At 40.9% G+C, this 17,342-nt stretch overlaps 2 protein-coding genes and 2 long non-coding RNA genes across 5 annotated transcripts in view; 3 read left to right on the forward strand and 1 right to left on the reverse strand.

Moving 5' to 3' along the window:
- LOC126589019 (protein EARLY FLOWERING 4-like) overlaps window positions 1-17,342 on the reverse strand; it is a 102,063-nt gene that overhangs the window by 43,482 nt on the left and 41,239 nt on the right. The gene's annotated exons all lie outside the window — the stretch shown is intronic.
- LOC126589028 (uncharacterized) lies at window positions 3,833-4,703 on the forward strand. Its single transcript, XR_007611688.1, has 2 exons — window positions 3,833-3,903; window positions 4,482-4,703. It is a non-coding gene; the product is annotated as an uncharacterized LOC126589028 (long non-coding RNA).
- Window positions 9,292-11,328, forward strand: LOC126589026 (uncharacterized). The gene is made up of 4 exons (XR_007611687.1): window positions 9,292-9,653; window positions 9,755-9,823; window positions 10,402-10,462; window positions 11,143-11,328. It is a non-coding gene; the product is annotated as an uncharacterized LOC126589026 (long non-coding RNA).
- On the forward strand, window positions 13,738-14,871 carry LOC126589381 (NAC domain-containing protein 41-like). The gene has a single exon (XM_050254660.1). It carries the CDS (start codon window positions 13,738-13,740, stop codon window positions 14,869-14,871), a length of 1,134 nt encoding a protein of 377 aa, XP_050110617.1.

The following is a 17,342-nucleotide window of genomic DNA, read 5'->3' on the forward strand; positions in this document are numbered from 1 at the left end:
TAATGGTGAAGGTTTACACATTTCACATATTGGACAGTCTTCTCTTATTACTCATTCTCATAAACTTCAGTTAAAAACAGTGCTTCATGTTCCTCAATTATCTCAACATTTACTTTCCATGCATCAATTACGTAAGGACAATAATTGTCGATGCATTGTTGATGAGTTTTCTGTGTGTATATAGGACAAGGTCACCAACCAAGTTCTCTTTCAAGGACTGACTAACAATGCTGTTTACCCACTTCCTTTGCTCAAACAACCTCAACTCAAACCTGCTGCTTATCTTGGCCAGAAAGTTAATACTACCCTGTGCCATTGCAGATTGGGCCATCCCACCAATTCTGTAATTCAGTCTGCTCTTAGTAAGGCCAATATTTCTTTTAGTTGTCATTCTGTTCCTCAATCATGTACCTCTTGCCTACAAGGCAAGTTTACCAAATTACCATTTCCATTAGCAGCATCTAAGTCCACTGTACCATTTGAAGTCATTCACACCGATGTGTGGGGTCCTACACCTATCATGTCTATAGAGGGTTATAGGTACTATGTGTCTTTCATTGATGAATGTACCAGATATACATGGATTTTTCCAATCATGAATAAAGCTGCAGTTTGTGAAACCTTTATTCAGTTTCATGCTTTCATTCACAATTCATTTTCTGTTACTATCAAAGTCTTACAAAGTGATGGTGGTGGAGAGTTTGTTGGATCTCTTTTTCAAAAGTTTCTTCTAACCAAGGGTATTTTGCATCAAAAGTCTTGTCCCTATACTCCTGAACAAAATGGGTTGGTTGAGAGAAAAAATCGTCACATAGTTGAAACTGCCCTTACTTTACTACAAAAAGCCTCTCTTCCTTCACAGTTTTGGTTTCATGCTTGTGCCACAGCTACCTTTCTTATCAATCGAATGCCTACACCTGTTTTACATATGCATTCCCCATTCGAAAAGTTATATCACTCTCCACCTAGGCTTGATCATTTAAGAGTCTTTGGTTGTGCATGTTACCCTACTTTAAAACCCTATAGACACAACAAGCTGGAGCCAAAAACTACACAGTGCATATTTTTGGGTTATGCATCTCAGTACAAAGGATATATTTGCTATGCTATCCAAGACCATAAACTAATTGTCTCTAGGCATGTTGTTTTTGATGAAGATACATTTCCTAGCTTACCAGGTTCTGTTTCTAGTTCACCATCATTGACACCGTCGATTATACCTCACCCAAATACATTTCAACATCCACCTGTTCTTTCCATTCCTTTTCCCCGTCGTCCATTTCCTTCTTCTTCTTCCTCTACCACAGCGTCTCCTTCTATTACTCAGTCATCTTACTCCATACCTGGTGATCTTGTCTCTTCTCCCTGCGTACCTACTGAAGCCACAATTCCACCGTCTGTGGAGCATGCTGATATTCATCCTGATGTTACTACTTCTCAAGTTCAAGCACTGCATCATGTTCCAGTGCCTCAAATCAATACACATCCAATGCAAACCAGGTCGAAATCTGGTATATTCAAAAAGAAGGCTCTTCTTGCTCAGGTACAATCTTCTTCTATCACTGAGCCACAGTATTTCAAGGTTGCTATTCAGACCTCTGAGTGGAGACAAGCTATGGAGGATGAAATGGCTGCTCTTGTGAAGCAGAAAACCTGGAGATTAGTTCCTCTTCCACCTAACAAGAATTTGGTTGGCTGTAAATGGATATATAAGATCAAAAGTAATCTGGATGGTTCGGTTGCTAGATACAAGGCCAGGTTGGTGGCTAAGGGTTTTTCCCAAGAAGCCGGTCTTGACTATCACGAAACTTTCAGTCCTGTTGTCAAGCCAACCACAGTGAGACTTCTGTTGTCTCTAGCTGCTACAAAGCGTTGGCAATTAAAACAGTTAGATGTCAAGAATGCATTTCTTCATGGTTTTCTTGATGAAGAGGTGTATATGTCTTAGCCGCAAGGCTTCGTTGATCCTGCTCATCCTGAGTTTGTGTGCAAATTGGACCGGTCTCTCTATGGTCTTAAACAAGCTCCTCGAGCTTGGAATGATCGATTTTCCAGGTTTCTTCTTACCTTGGGTTTTAAACCCTCATATGCTGATCCATCATTATATGTGAAGCAGAATGGTCAGTCTATTGTTGTACTGTTATTATATGTGGATGATATAATTCTCAGTGGTGATTGTGATTCTCAAATTCAAGCTGTCATAGATCAGTTAACAGCTGAGTTTGATATGAAAGACCTCGAGATTTTACACTATTTCCTTGGTCTTCAGATTGATTATCGACCTACAGGTTTCCTGGTGCATCAAACCAAGTATGTTACTGATCTTTTTACTAAGACACACATGCTGGATTGTAAACCGTGTATCACTCCGTGTCATCCCAATCAGAAGCTGCTGAATCATGGTAGTCCTCAGTTTCATGATCCGGGTCTCTATCGCAGCATTGTTGGTGCTCTCCAATATTTGACATTTACACGACCGGATATTGCCTACTCCGTCAATCAAGTTTGTCAATTCATGCACTCACCTCTGGACAGTCATTTCATTGCTGTTAAACACATCTTGCGGTACCTTCGAGGGTCCATGACCCTTGGCTTGTGTTTTCAACCAGGAAATATGGATATTAAAGCATATTCGGATGCTGATTGGGCTGGGGATCCTAATGATAGGAGATCCACCATAGGTTTTGTAGTATTCCTCGGTAATAATCCTGTGTCTTGGAGTTCTAAGAAGCAGCACGCGGTTAGTCGTTCATCTACCGAGGCTGAGTATCGTGCTATGGCGACAACCACTGCTGAGGTGGTTTGGCTACAACAAATACTAAGGGACTTGCATCTTCCCTGTTCCGCAGTTCCTCTTCTCCACTGTGACAATATTTCTGCTATGGCACTGGCAACCAATCCGGTCTTACATTCTAAAGCTAAACACATTGAAATCAATTGCCATTTTGTTCGAGAACGTGTTCAACGAGGTTCCATTGTTCTGCAGTTTGTTGCATCCTCCGAGCAGCATGCTGACATCTTTACCAAGGGCTTATGTTCTCCTCTATTTAGCTCCCATTGTAACAATCTTATGCTTGGTTCTTCCTAGCATAAGCTTGAGGGGGAATGTTAGAATATAGCTATGTTAGGATATAGCTATGCCATGTGTCATAATTGTATTGGAGTTGTGAATGGTAGTCATAAGGTGTGTTGTATTTATAAAAGTTGAGTGTTGTAAAAAACATAAGGAAAAAAAGAAATAACAAGATTATTTTTCCCTCTCTACTTTCTCTCTCTATTTCTCTGTGTTCGATATCTTCTTCTCTAAGTTTCTTCCATACAGTTGGTTTGTTAACACCCCCCCGGTGAACTCCCTTCTTCTTTCTTCTTCTTTTCTGTTTCTTGTATGTCCTGTCTCTCTCCCTCTCGGCTCTCTCTCATATCTCTTCTCTCCCTCTTCTCTGCACCGCAGCAGCACGCACGCACGCACCCATCTCCCCGCGCGAGGAAGTCCATCACCATCTCGTTCTTCTCTCTCCCTCTGTCCCGTGCTGCAAACCCAGGAAAACCGGAAAAAGGAACTCCGGTGAACTTTTATATTTTTCCGGTGAGTTAAGCTCCAAACCTTCCCTTTTTCGTCCTATAATCTACTGGAATGGGTTTTAACTGAGTTTTATTCGTGATTTTTGGAGGTTTTAGGACGAAAACGAACTCGGGTGTAGGCCAAACCACGGCGAGTTGACCGGCGTGCAAGGTATCAATCTCTTCGTCTTGCCGAGTACTACAACTTTCATTTTTGTTTCACCTAATTTCGTTGAGTATAGAAGAAGTTATATCCATTTGAATCATGCCCAGTTTCCGGCGAGTCCGACGGCTTTCGAGGCGTTTTCCGGACAAACCACGGCGAGTTAGATGTCGTGTCAGGTACCATTCTCTTCGTCTCTTCAAGGGCTACAACTTTTGTTTTTGTCTCGCTTGATTTCGTTGAGTTTTGACAAAGTTATGGCCGTTTAAAATTGGGTATTTTTCCGGCCGAATTCCGGCCTTCTCCTCCCTTTGAATCCGGCGACCCACCAACCCAAGGCCTTTGGGCCTTTCTGCCGAGCCCAACCCAAAACCAACCTAAACCCCTTTACCTAGAAACCCAACCCAACCTCCTTTTATTTTATTTTGTTTTTAGTATATTGTTATTATTTGTTTAAAAGGCCTTGGGCCTCATTTGTGAAAGCCCTAAATCCAAACTCATTTCCCTTTTAAAACCCAAACCCTTTTAGCCCTTAACCTAACCCTAACCCAAGTCCTAAAACCCTAAACCTTAATCCAGATTTCAAGCCTAAAACCCGTTAGACCTAATTTGACCGTTGACCCCCGGTCAACGTTGACTTTAGGGTTTACTTTTCGGGTTTTCGTCCGGGACTCTTCCTAGGGTAATTCGACGTCTGTTTTCCCAAATTCAATTGTTAAAATAGAGTTTTATTAATTGGACCCCTTTATGTGCTTAGGGGCAATTATAGTGGCGTTTCTGTCTTCGCTAGCTGCGTGACTTTTCGACGGCGAAGTACTGTGAGTGGACCCCTTCTAAAATGCATGTTTTATAGTAGAAATGCATACATGAAAAGCATGATTTGATGATTACGTTTTATGAAACGTTTTGTGAGATAACATGCTTACTGAGGCTACTTTGAATTATTACTATTTTTCCTATAACCCGTGTTCTTATAGAATATATGATGGATGACGATATGATATTTAGAACATGTTTCGAACACCTCTTTATAGTATAGATGATGGATGACTTTATACTATGAAGTTGTTTTTCAATATATATATGTTCAATGGTTTTGTACTTACCTAGTGGTCCTTTCCGCTACGGGACGTAGGGATAGATTCCTGTCCGTCCCGGGCGACGGTTTGGTGTTGGCATAAAGCCTGGAGGGTGTTTCCTCTGGCATTTAAGACCAGGGACGGGGAGCCGGCATGGGGCCTGAAGTGTATTTTCCTCTGACTGTCTGCTCAGAGACGGGGAGCCTGCATGGGGCCTGGGGGTTATCGGACAATTCACTAGTGATTACTATATATACAAGTTATGATTTGAGACATTGCACAACATGATAGGTTTCGGAAAACCTATGTTTAACATTATATATGTGTTTTCATAAAACCTGGGGGTTAGTATGTTGATAACTGTTTTGTTATATATATATCAACTTGGTCCACTCATGTTTGTTTTGCGCCCCCTTCAGGACATAGAATCAAGGCATACAATCAAGGCATTCAGGCACTTCCGTATCGGCATCTTCGAGTCTTCTTGGTGTAGGACCCATTCTTTTATTCATTCAATTTTATATTATTTCTTTTAGTATTCTAGTTAGCCGTATGCTCTGAACACGTTCCTTAAATACATATTCATTATTCTTTTATAGTTATAAGTCTTAATTATTCCTTGTTTTCAGCATTTGCACTAAATAAATGGCTTTCGTCACCCGAGGGTGTCGGCCAGCACGTGCCTATCCTGGTATTCGGGGAAATATTGGGATCGGGGCGTGTCAGATTGGTATCAGAGCGTGGTTTGTTCAGAGCATACTTAGGATCTTCTCTTACTAAAGTAGTGTGTCGGTTTTGACGTCATTTGGATGTCAGGACTTTTGGATTTAGTGTTATTCGGCGCAGTTATGCGAATCTTTCTCTGTTTGAATTGTCATCTTCTGGTTGATATACAAGAATTCGTGTCGGGATTGTGCCTCAATGGTGACGTTCTTGAATTGTTGGATGACTTTCAGCTTTGGATCGATACTCTACGACGTGCATTCCCCAGGAATGACGGGTAGAGTCAGTGTTACCTGGAAGCGGCATGTTTTTAGAAATCTCAGTTTGAGGAAGTCTGGTCAAAACCAGTTGTAGATCCAAAATGGCGATGCCACTCTGCAACATGTGTTCCCTAGGAATTGCGGGCGGAGTCGGCTTTGCATCGAAATCTTGGGAAGCGGAAAAATCTTGGCAGTATGAATTGACTAAGACCAACTAGAGATCTGAAACGATGATATCACTCTGCAACATGCGTTCCCTAGGAATGGCGGGCATAGTCTTATCTCTCGGAAATTGCTTGAAATATTCGAAGTGCGTGCTAAAGAAGCGAGTAAGTGCTAGTGATGACAACGGTTAGTAGGTGGTAGTTGGTGGGAGCAAATCAATGTTCTCAGACTCGTTTCCACTGAGGATATTCGTGTGAATCTTTAGAATGAATCTTCGGCAATTGTTTTATTGATTACCTTCTTGTTTACTCAATAACGAAGACAAGTTCATGAACCTTTGACCGTCAGCTTCACATCAAATTCTTCGAGTGTTGACTTCATTCACATTAATTACTTTTCTTGGGAAACTCCTCGGTAGCAGATGCTATTCCCATCAATTTCCCTAAATGGAGTTGCGGTTCTTGTTGTTGTTGTAGTTGGACTTGGATGATGAAGACCCAAACTTGTTTGGATAAACAGACTCCTTGAATTTCCCCTGGGTCTGGTACTCGGTAGTAAACCTTAGCTCTTTGTTCACGTACTTTTCGGGAGAGGTGAACTTAGCCTCTTGCTTGTAGCTCAACTGACTAGTGCTCTTGTCCATTAACTGTTCAGCCTTGTAATTTTCAATGTAATGGCTTGAGACTCTACCATATTCATCATGGTACGAAGATCGAGCTTTGCTCTAAACTTCTCTGGACTTATTGAGCCTTAGGTTGCTCAAGAGCATCACTTTAAGGTAGCTAATCGTGTCACTGCATGCATACGCGGGCTGCTTCGTATCTTTCTTCATCGTCATTCTGGTGATTTAGAGGTTCTATTTTAATTTTTGAACTTTGAAACAGCTCTCACAAAGTATTGTGAATTTCAAAATGTCTTTGGCCTCATCAAATCTTATTAACAGTTCTTAACTATTCTTGATCTTAGACATGTTTCCCTTTTTGGCTAAGAAACCCGTCAACCTTATGGTGATGATTAGCCAAATAATCATAAACAGTGACTTCTATTTCTGCATCTTCATTTTCCTTCGCTTGTTTGTTTCTCAATGTGAACTGGATCATGCCGGGACATTACACGAAGGGTGTAAAAATAAAAAAAAATAAAAAAATAAAAAAAATAAAAAAAAAACGTTTGTTCTCGGCGTGGTTTCTTGTTCAAATCGCAATATCTTGTACTCCAGTTTTAATGGACTTGTTTTGACTCTTAAATTCTTGAGTGTTCTTTTAGCCTTCTCGACATGGTTTCTCGCTCAATCAGTGAGGAATTCACGATCGGTCGATTCAGCGGAAGTGTGCGCCCAATTCTTATCATTTTGGACAAGAATGTTGGGAGCATAATATTTTGACAAGCTTACCAGACTTACCAGAAAGAGTTCCACGTGAATGTGAAGTTTGAGTCGTCTTTTGGTAAGAGACCGATGAAGATTGTAGTGCAGATGAGTAGCATATTGCATCACTATCTTCATGCTGAATTGAATGGTCACCACTTATTATCTTGTTGCAATTCATAACCATCATATCGTGCTCTGGTAGACATTTTCGATGATGTGATGTGTTCGCCTCAACGCAGCTTTCCACTACCTCTCACCAGGATCTTTTAGTTCGAGAGCACGTGGGCGTGAGGTTCGAGCGGTCTTTTAGTAAGAGTTGGTTGAAGGTTTTAGTACAGAAGGTCAGCATATTGTATCACCATCTTACTAGAATTCATGGGCATCACATCGGTTATTTTCCAATGATAGGTGTTCTTCTCAACGCATATTTCCACTGCTTCACTTATGAACCTTATTGTTGTGAGTACGTGGTTGTTAAAACACTTCTAGCAGATCTGTTTGGTGCATTCTGGGATGGCATTACAGGATGGTCGAAGCGAGAATTGGATAATCTTTGCACTTCTTGCAAATGGTGTGTGCTCTCATGGGGTGTTTAGGTTGATTACATGAGAGTCATTCTTTCCACCAACATTGATCTTGTTTGACTAGAAATCTGCAACTAAGCAAAAATGGAGAGGTGGATTGAGCACTACAACAGTTCCCAAGTGATATTGCGTGTTGAGGAATATGACTTCTCGTTTTCTGCTTGCTTGGTTCGAGCTTTTGGGTCTACTACTAACATGGTAGCCACTTCTCTTGAATCCCAAGGTACAATTTTCAAAAGGGTTCTTTACTGGTGAAACACTGGAGTAGTTGGTCACATTTGGAAGAACTGAGGAGGATAGGATGCTTGGTGATGGATAAAGTTTTGCAACAACAGTTCTTATTTTGTTCGGTTTGAGTATGGCACTTGTTGTGGCATGGTATGAAAGTTGCTATATGCAACATTGATTGATAGAGGAGCTGTGCGAGCTTGTATTTGGAGGATCGAATTTTCGACGTGTGAAGTTGTGCACCCTCAGGAAATTACTGCTTGCTTAGCGAGACAACAAATGTGTGATCGATATTGCGGGCGGCCGATTGTGATATCGATGGCTTATTCGTTGGGTTCGTCAAGCAAGTGGGCAGGAAGATCCGTCTACGACAAAAGTTACAGATTAGCTATTCTTGGGATTCGACCCAAAGGCACATCTTTTCTCGGAGTACGTGAAGCTACGAATTCTTGGGCGAAACCCACTTCCATTTTCAGTTTTGGTTTTCAATATAAGTATTTTAACTTCATTTACTTTAGTTATTTGTTTTTGTCGTTATAAATGTTTTGGGGGAAGTATTTCTGTTTTCAGTTTTAAATTCAGCTCGAATTTTCAACCTATATATTAGTACATCTTTATTTTGACGTTATCGTATTTTATGTACTTATTTTTTACCGTACATCAATATATGTTTTTGACCTTATATCTTATTAAAGAATGTTTTCTACTTTTACACTGATGGGAAAGAAAGTATGAGTTTGGAGGCATGATAGAGGATTTTGCGACCCGCTCGCGACGGGTGGCATATTCTCTTTGATGCACCCATTCTGACTTGATTTCTCTTTATACATATATTCTTCTTACTATTTTCAAGTATTTCAGTTTAGTAAGTAATTTTAAATTTCGGGGACGAAATTTTTATAAGGGGGGTAGATTGTAACACCCACCCCCTATTTATAAAGATATATGTATATGTATGTAATTATCCCAAAACATTTTTAATATATCAATTTTGTCCCATTTTATCTACCCAATCTGAAAATGGATTCCTTTCTTTCCCACAAGCTGCCACGTGGCAGCACCCCTTCACTCTTCTCTCTTCTCTCTCTGTCCCCCTCCGGTGAACTCCCTTCTTCTTTCTTCTTCTTTTCTGTTTCTTGTCTGTCCTGTCTCTCTCCCTCTCGACTCTCTCTCATATCTCTTCTCTCCCTCTTCTCTGCACCGCAGCAGCACGCACGCACCCATTTCCCCGCGCGAGGAAGTCCATCACCATCTCGTTCTTCTCTCTCCCTCTGTCCCGTGCTGCAACCCCAGGAAAACCGGAAAGAGGAACTCCGGTGAACTTTTATATTTCTCCGGTGAGGTAAGCTCCAAACCTTCCCTTTTTCGTCCTATAATCTACTGGAATGGGTTTTAACTGAGTTTTATTCGTGATTTTTGGAGGTTTTAGGACGAAAACGAACTCGGGTGTAGGCACACCCATCTCCGGCGACTTTCGAGAAAATTTCCGGCCAAACCACGGCGAGTTGGCCGGCGTGCAAGGTATCAATCTCTTCATCTCGCCGAGTACTACAACTTTCATTTTTGTTTCACTCAATTTCGTTGAGTATTGAACAAGTTATATCCATTTGAATCTTACCCAGTTTCCGGCGAGTCCGACGGCTTTCGAGGCGTTTTTCGGACAAACCACGGCGAGTTAGATGTCGTGTCAGGTACCATTCTCTTCGTCTCTTCAAGGGCTACAACTTTCGTTTTTGTCTCGCTTGATTTCGTTGAGTTTTGACAAAGTTATGGCCGTTTAAATTTGGGTAGTTTTCCGGCCGAATTCCGGCCTTCTCCTCCCTTTGAATCCGGCGACCCACCAACCCAAGGCCTTTGGGCCTTTCTGCCGAGCCCAACCCAAAACCAACCTAAACCCCTTTACCTAGAAACCCAACCCAACCTCCTTTTATTTTATTTTGTTTTTAGTATATTGTTATTATTTGTTTAAAAGGCCTTGGGCCTCATTTGTGAAAGCCCTAAATCCAAACTCATTTCCCTTTTAAAACCCAAACCCTTTTAGCCCTTAACCTAACCCTAACCCAAGTCCTAAAACCCTAAACCTTAATCCAGATTTCAAGCCTAAAACCCGTTAGACCTAATTTGACCGTTGACCCCTGGTCAACGTTCACTTTAGGGTTTACTTTTCGGGTTTTCGTCCGGAACTCTTCTTAGGGTAATTCGACGTCTGTTTTCCCAAATTCAATTGTTAAAATAGAGTTTTATTAATTGGACCCCTTTATGTGCTTAGGGGCAATTATAGTGGCGTTTCTGTCTTCGCTAGCTGCGTGACTTTTCGACGGCGAAGTACTGTGAGTGGACCCCTTCTAAAATGCATGTTTTATAGTAGAAATGCATACATGAAAAGCATGATTTGATGATTACGTTTTATGAAACGTTTTGTGAGATAACAGGCTTACTGAGGCTACTTTGAATTATTACTATTTTTCCTATAACCCGTGTTCTTATAGAATATCTTATGGATGACGATATGATATTTAGAACATGTTTCGAACACCTCTTTATAGTATAGATGATGGATGACTTTATACTATGAAGTTGTTTTTCAATATATATATGTTCAATGGTTTTGTACTTACCTAGTGGTCTTTTCCGCTACGGGACGTAGGGATAGATTCCGATCCGTCCCGGGCGACGGTTTGGTGTTGGCATAGGGCCTGGAGGGTGTTTCCTCTGGCATTTAAGACCAGGGATGGGGAGCCGGCATGGGGCCTGAAGTGTATTTTCCTCTGATTGTCTGCTCAGAGACGGGGAGCCGGCATGGGGCCTGGGGGTTATCGGACAATTCACTAGTGATTACTATATATACAAGTTATGATTTGAGACATTGCACAGCATGCTAGGTTTCGGAAAACCTATGTTTAACATTATATTTGTGTTTTCATAAAACCTGGGGGTTAGTATGTTGATAACTGTTTTGTTATATATATATCAACTTGGTCCACTCATGTTTGTTTTGCGCCCCCTTCAGGACATAGAATCGAGGCATACAATCCCGGCATTCAGGCACTTCCATATCGGCATCTTCGAGTCTTCTTGGTGTAGGACCCATTCTTTTATTCATTCAATTTTATATTATTTCTTTTAGTATTCTAGTTAGCCGTATGCTCTGAACACGTTCCTTAAATACATATTCATTAGTCTTTTATAGTTATAAGTCTTAATTATTCCTTGTTTTCAGCATTTGCACTAAATAAATGGCTTTCGTCACCCGAGGGTGTCGGCCAGCACGTGCCTATCCTGGTATTCGGGGAAATATCGGGATCGGGGCGTGTCACCTTCTTTCTCTCCCTTTTCTTCTCTGCTGCTCTCTGTTTTTCTGCTCACTTAAAACAAAAGGGCAGCAGCTGCCCTCATTCATAACCTAGCCTTCTCGTGGCTTTTCACATGAGCCAAAGAAAAAACAAAAGGACTTTAGACAAGGTTCCATGTTTTCCTCCCCAAAACATGGAAGGGACATAATCAAGTTGTCTTTTTTTTTTCTTTTTGATTTATTTAATCAAAAGTTGGCCACTTGGCCACTAATTCAACATTTAATTAGCTCGGATGTTTTGCGTATAGTCACAAGATTGAGTTCAAGGGTACTTGGAGTGACGTCGCCTACAAAGAAGGTTGTCTTCACATCTTCAACCGGGTTGAGGATGTGAAGAACGGAAGCTCTATGGGCTGTTTTCTGCATGATAACAAATGGTGTGTGAGCATCAAGGTGGACAGTATTTAGAAGAATGCAGTTCTTCCTAATGTTGCTAGTACCGAGTCTTAACAAGGATCCCCGAAGGTTTTCCAAACTTCGGGATGAGATTTTGAAAAATTAAAACCAAACCAAAATTTCAGTTTTTCCAAACTCTTGTATTCTAGAAATTTTTTTTATCCGAACTTTGTATTCTAGAAATTTTTTTTTAATTTTTCGATCGAGTGAGAGTCTTGTGAGAGAGTCGTAGAGAGAGGGAGAGTGAATCTGTGAGTGAGTGGGTGAGTGAGCTTAGAGAGGTCAATCGAGAGAGAGAATGAGTCAGTTCAATTGAGAGAAAGAGTCGATAACTCACTAGTGTGATGTGGGTGTGTGGTATGGTCGGATTCGAAGATGGAAAATATGGAGGAGGAGAGAGATTGAGAAAAATCAGCGGAGGATGAGAGAGCAAAGTGAGGTGAGGTCAAGAGAGGGCTTCATTTGAATTCAACGATTGAGATTAAATCTCAACCAAATTCGACGGCTGTAATAATTTTAAATTATATTTAAAAAATAAATTATAAATATTATACATATTTTATTTTGGTTTACGGTCTTACCGAAAAAAAAACTAATATTTCATATCGAATCATGTACTAAAAATTTCGGTATCTGTTCGGGTTTGGGTACCGAATTTTTCTGTACTTTCAGTTTGGTCCTTTTTCAATATTTTGGTACGGCTTTGGTTGGTCCGGTAATTTTCTATATTTTTTTCCACTTCTAAATTGTAGTTTGGTCCATTAATTAAAATTTGAGAAATTTTATTTAAACCCATCTAACCTATTTCTACACCTAACTTACTCTTTGCACCCATTTGATTTTTAACTAAATTATTAATATCTATTTAAACCCAAATTTAATACTTAATATACCCCATAAACCCAATTCAATATGTGGATTTATTTTTACACCCATTTGATTTTTAGAAGCTAAATTTGATTTGTTTAGACCTAAGTTCTTTGCATGGTTTTCCACAACACAAAAGCTGGTAATTCAATTATTACCTGTAGGAACTTAAAGATGGTTATTAAGAAGTGGATCAATGAACTTAAAGATCAACCATGGTCCAGAGAGAAAAAAGTAAATGATCAACCTGCTTTTAACTGGGCATTAGACAACAAACTCGTTAACAAAGTGGATCTCTACCTGCTGCCACAGGCAGCATTCCAACCGGAGGATTATACTTTAAGAACAAAGAGTGATGTTTAATTATAGTGTTTGGGTTTATTGATAAATTTGAGTTTTATTATTAATTTCCAATATTGAATTTAAGTTGGGTGTAAAAAAAGGTTAAATGGGTTTAAATAAAATTTCCTTTAAAAATTATTGGCGACACAACAAATTTGGCTATTGCACTAAAATATAACTTCCAACATTGAAATTTCCTTTTACCCTTTTGTATATTCCGTTGGGATAATTAAAACACACTCATCCACCGTGGGATGGGATTAGATCCAACGGGTCAGGATTGCTCAGAACACTTATAAGTACTCAAGCGTAGGCTCTTCCCGAGTTCAAAGTTGAAACACACAAATAGTGATTTTATCCAACACGGTTTCCGACTTCCAGTGGCGGCACAGCGGCGGTGCTCCGCGAACAAACCGGGACAAAATGTATATACTTTTCCTATCCACTGTAGGATATTTCAGAATCTTTTGCACACCCAACGGCTACTTACGTGAAACTCGCCCAGCCGTAGATGAGATTTAATCAAACGGCAGAGACTTGGGGAGAAAAAGTATATAATCACCTACCCCGGTAAGGAAAGATCTCATACGATTTCGCACCAACATAGTGTCCGAAACAACTGAGAGAAACCCTAACGAGGTCTTGACAATGGAGAAGGAGGGTTATGGTGGTATTGTGCCGCTGGGTTTTTATGAAAATCAGCTGCTGGGTTCTAACGGAATGCCGCTGGGTTTTCGGTTTCATCCGACCGATCAGGAATTGATCAGTTTCTTCCTTTACAACAGAGTCCTCCACAGAGACTACTGCGAGAATTTAATATACGAGTTCGACCTCTTCGGCAAGACTCCACCGTGGGTGGTTTGGGAGAATTTCGGCGGACCGGGACTTGAAGATCAAGATTTGTACTTCTTCTGCCAACTCACGGCTAGAAGCCAGGCGCGCATCAAACGTGAAATTGACGCCGGAGGTACGTGGAGCGAATCCAATTCAAAGCCGGTTAAGGATTTGGAGAATGAAAAAGCTATTGGGAAAAAGAGGAATTTGCGGTATGAGAAAGAAGGGTGTGAGCATGACGGTGACTGGCTCTTGGAAGAGTACAGCATTCTTCCTAGTGTGTTTGGTTGCGCTGATGACTCCGATCACGAAATTGGGAAGGTAGTTCTCTGCCGACTTAAAAAGAATTCTAGGAGCGGAAACAAGAAGAATTGTTCGAATTCAACCCAACAAGTGAACAAGCAGCCGGCAAAAAAGAGAGCAAGGAAAGAAGTCATGGAGAAGCCGGCGAAAAAGAGAGCAAGAAAAGAAGTCAAAGAGAAGCCAGCAAAAACAAAGGCAAGAAACAAAGTGGGTTCGCAAAATACTACTAGCGTGATCACCCATACCATTGAGGAACTACAAAACTGCCCTGGTACTAGCAGTGCTCCTGTCCTGCCCTTCGATGAAAGCAATTACAAGATGATTAGTGACGCTATTGATCATGATCAGCAGTGCATAAGCAACATTGACGGTAGTACGATGCCTGCAAGTTTTTCTGATCATGATTATGTCTCGAGAAGCTTGGTCGGCGAAGGTGGTGAGTCGCTTTTGAAGGATGAAGACTTTCTTATTGAGAGCGGTGAAGAAATGTTTTTTGACCTCGACGATTTGTTCGCACCATTAGACTGTGGATCTGCATGGTCACAAGAGAAGCTGCCTCAGATTGACGAAACTCAAGTGCCTTTGCCGTTGGATGGGATGACGTGTTGGAACGATTGTTTGTGGATGGGCAATTGTGTTCAGTGATCAGTAGAGGAGACGTTCTGTCAAACTTCGACGGCGAGAGATTGTAATTTCTTTTTAAGTCTATCTAAAGGTGTTTATATATAAGATGTAATTGTGACTACGGCTGCGGCTGTCTAATTTCGATGGCTAGAGATTGTAATTTCTTTCGTAGTTTATATAATATAAGATGTTTCTTTGATTTCTTGTTATTGAGTCAATTCCTGAGTAAATTCTTTATAATGATGAACGTGTAATTGATTGGTTAAGCACACGAACTCATTGGCATTACAGTACCGAACGAATCCATGGCGGTAAATATTATGTCGGAGCCAATAAAAGATCGGTCACACGTTTGTTCGGAAAAGTTTAATCACATAAATATAGAACCAATTCAGATCCAAAGGACAAATAAGCGATCATGAATAGCATAATGAAATCATAATATCCCCTACAGCATTCAAAGACATCCCAGTAACAGGACCACCACGTTGCTTGAGACAATCCATGTCGTTGCACCATGGTACATCTATTCATGCAGCACTCAGACATCCAGGCACATTTGTCGTTGCACCACTGAGTGTTAATCTAACAATGTATAACGATCCCGTCATCATCATGACCTGCATTGTTTTTTTTGTTTTTTTGTTTTTTTTGGGTCAAACGATAGTTTTGAGTCTATCTGATCCAAAGCAATCCCAATTAAAGACGCGTGAAACACATCTTACACCTGTATTTCCATGTACTTGCTAAAGAATCAGTGCTAGTTACCGGCATAACCTACTCTACTATCTACAGGAACAGATGTGCCTGGATGTCTTGAATGCTGCAGGAACAGATGTGCCTTGGTGCAACGACATGGATTGTCTCAAGCGACATGGTGGTCCTGTTAATGAGACGTCTTCAAATGTTGTAGGGAATATAATGATTTCATTATGCTCTTCATAATTATGCAATCTCTCTTATTTGTCCTTTGGATTCTACATTTATGTGATTAAACTTTTCCGAACAAACATTGTGGTCGATCTTTTATTGGCTCTGGCGAAATATTTACCGCCATGGATTCTTTCATTGTAATGCTAATGAGCATCTGTGCTTAACCAATCATAACGAATTTACTCAGGAATTAACTCAATAACGAGAAGAAATCAAAGAAACATCTTATGTTATATAAACTACAGAAGAAATTACAATCTCCAGCCGTCGAAGTTAAACAGCCTTAGTGATCACAATTACATCTTATATATAAACATCTTTATATAGACTAAAAAAGAAATTACAATCTCTCGCCGTCGAAATTAGACAGCTCGTCGTCACCTATACGTCTCCTCTACTGATCATTGAACACAACTGCCCATCCACAAACAGTCATCCCAACAATTCATCCCATCCAACGGTAAAGGCACTTGAGCTTCGTCAATCTGAAGCAGCTTCTTTTGTGACCATGCAGATTCACAGTCTAACGGTGCGAACAAATCGTCCAGGTCAAAAAACATATCTTCACCGTTGTCAAAAAGTAAATCTTCATCCTTCAAAAGCGACTCATCACCTTCGCTGACCAAGCTTATCGGCACATAATCATGAGTCAAAATAAACAAACAAGAGGGAGCCTTCACAAAGGTTGCTTAGGAGAAGTCTCAGCAGTCGGTAGAGCCCCAGAAAGAGAAGGCACCAGAGGGGGATCATTCGGAGCCTCAGTACTGGACAAAACCCTAGAAGGAGGAGGCATCGGAGGTTGATCATTTGGAGCTTCATTATGCGGTACAGCCCCAGAAGACGAAGGCAATAAATGCCTTTGAAACAAACCCACAAACCGCTGATGATCAAGTAAAACTTGACCATCCGATTCATTCATCTGGTCAAGCTTCCTCTTCATGTTTGTAGCATAGTTATGTGCGAGTCAGTGCAACTGTTTATTCTCATGCTTGAGCCCTCTAATATCCTGTTTGAGACTCATCACTTCAGCCGCCAATGATTCAACTTGGCGAGTTCGAGCAAATAGGCGTTGGGCCATATTAGACACAGAACCTGCACACTGAACACTTAGAGCCAGAGAATCCTTAACAGCCAATTCATCAGACCGTTTGGAAAGTAGTCTGTTATCTTTGGGAGTGAGAAGGTTCCTGGCCACCACCGCAGCGGTCATATCATTCTTCATCACGGAATCCCCAACGGTAAGAGGACCAGTAGGGGATAAGAAGGATGGGCGCCATATGTTGTCTGGAGAAGGCGTGGCTGCCTCTTCAACAAGGTTCAAGTCAAAACGACGGTCGGAGGGGCCAGACATTTTCAAAGGTGTTGAAGAGAGAAGAGGTCGGACAAATCAAGATCTTAGAAGTGCAAGAAGGGAACTTCTACTGGTGAAGATTCAAGTGTGCTTTGAAACTTAATGCCAGCTTCTATAAAAATATGCACTCGACGGAGCTTCAGAAATCGAAGAGGCGTCTGCCCAGAAATCGAAGAGGCGTTTGCTTTCTCAAAAGCTGGGCTGCTCA

This window comes from Malus sylvestris, chromosome 11 (assembly GCF_916048215.2).
Source record: "Malus sylvestris chromosome 11, drMalSylv7.2, whole genome shotgun sequence".
Taxonomy (NCBI): Eukaryota; Viridiplantae; Streptophyta; class Magnoliopsida; order Rosales; family Rosaceae; genus Malus; species Malus sylvestris.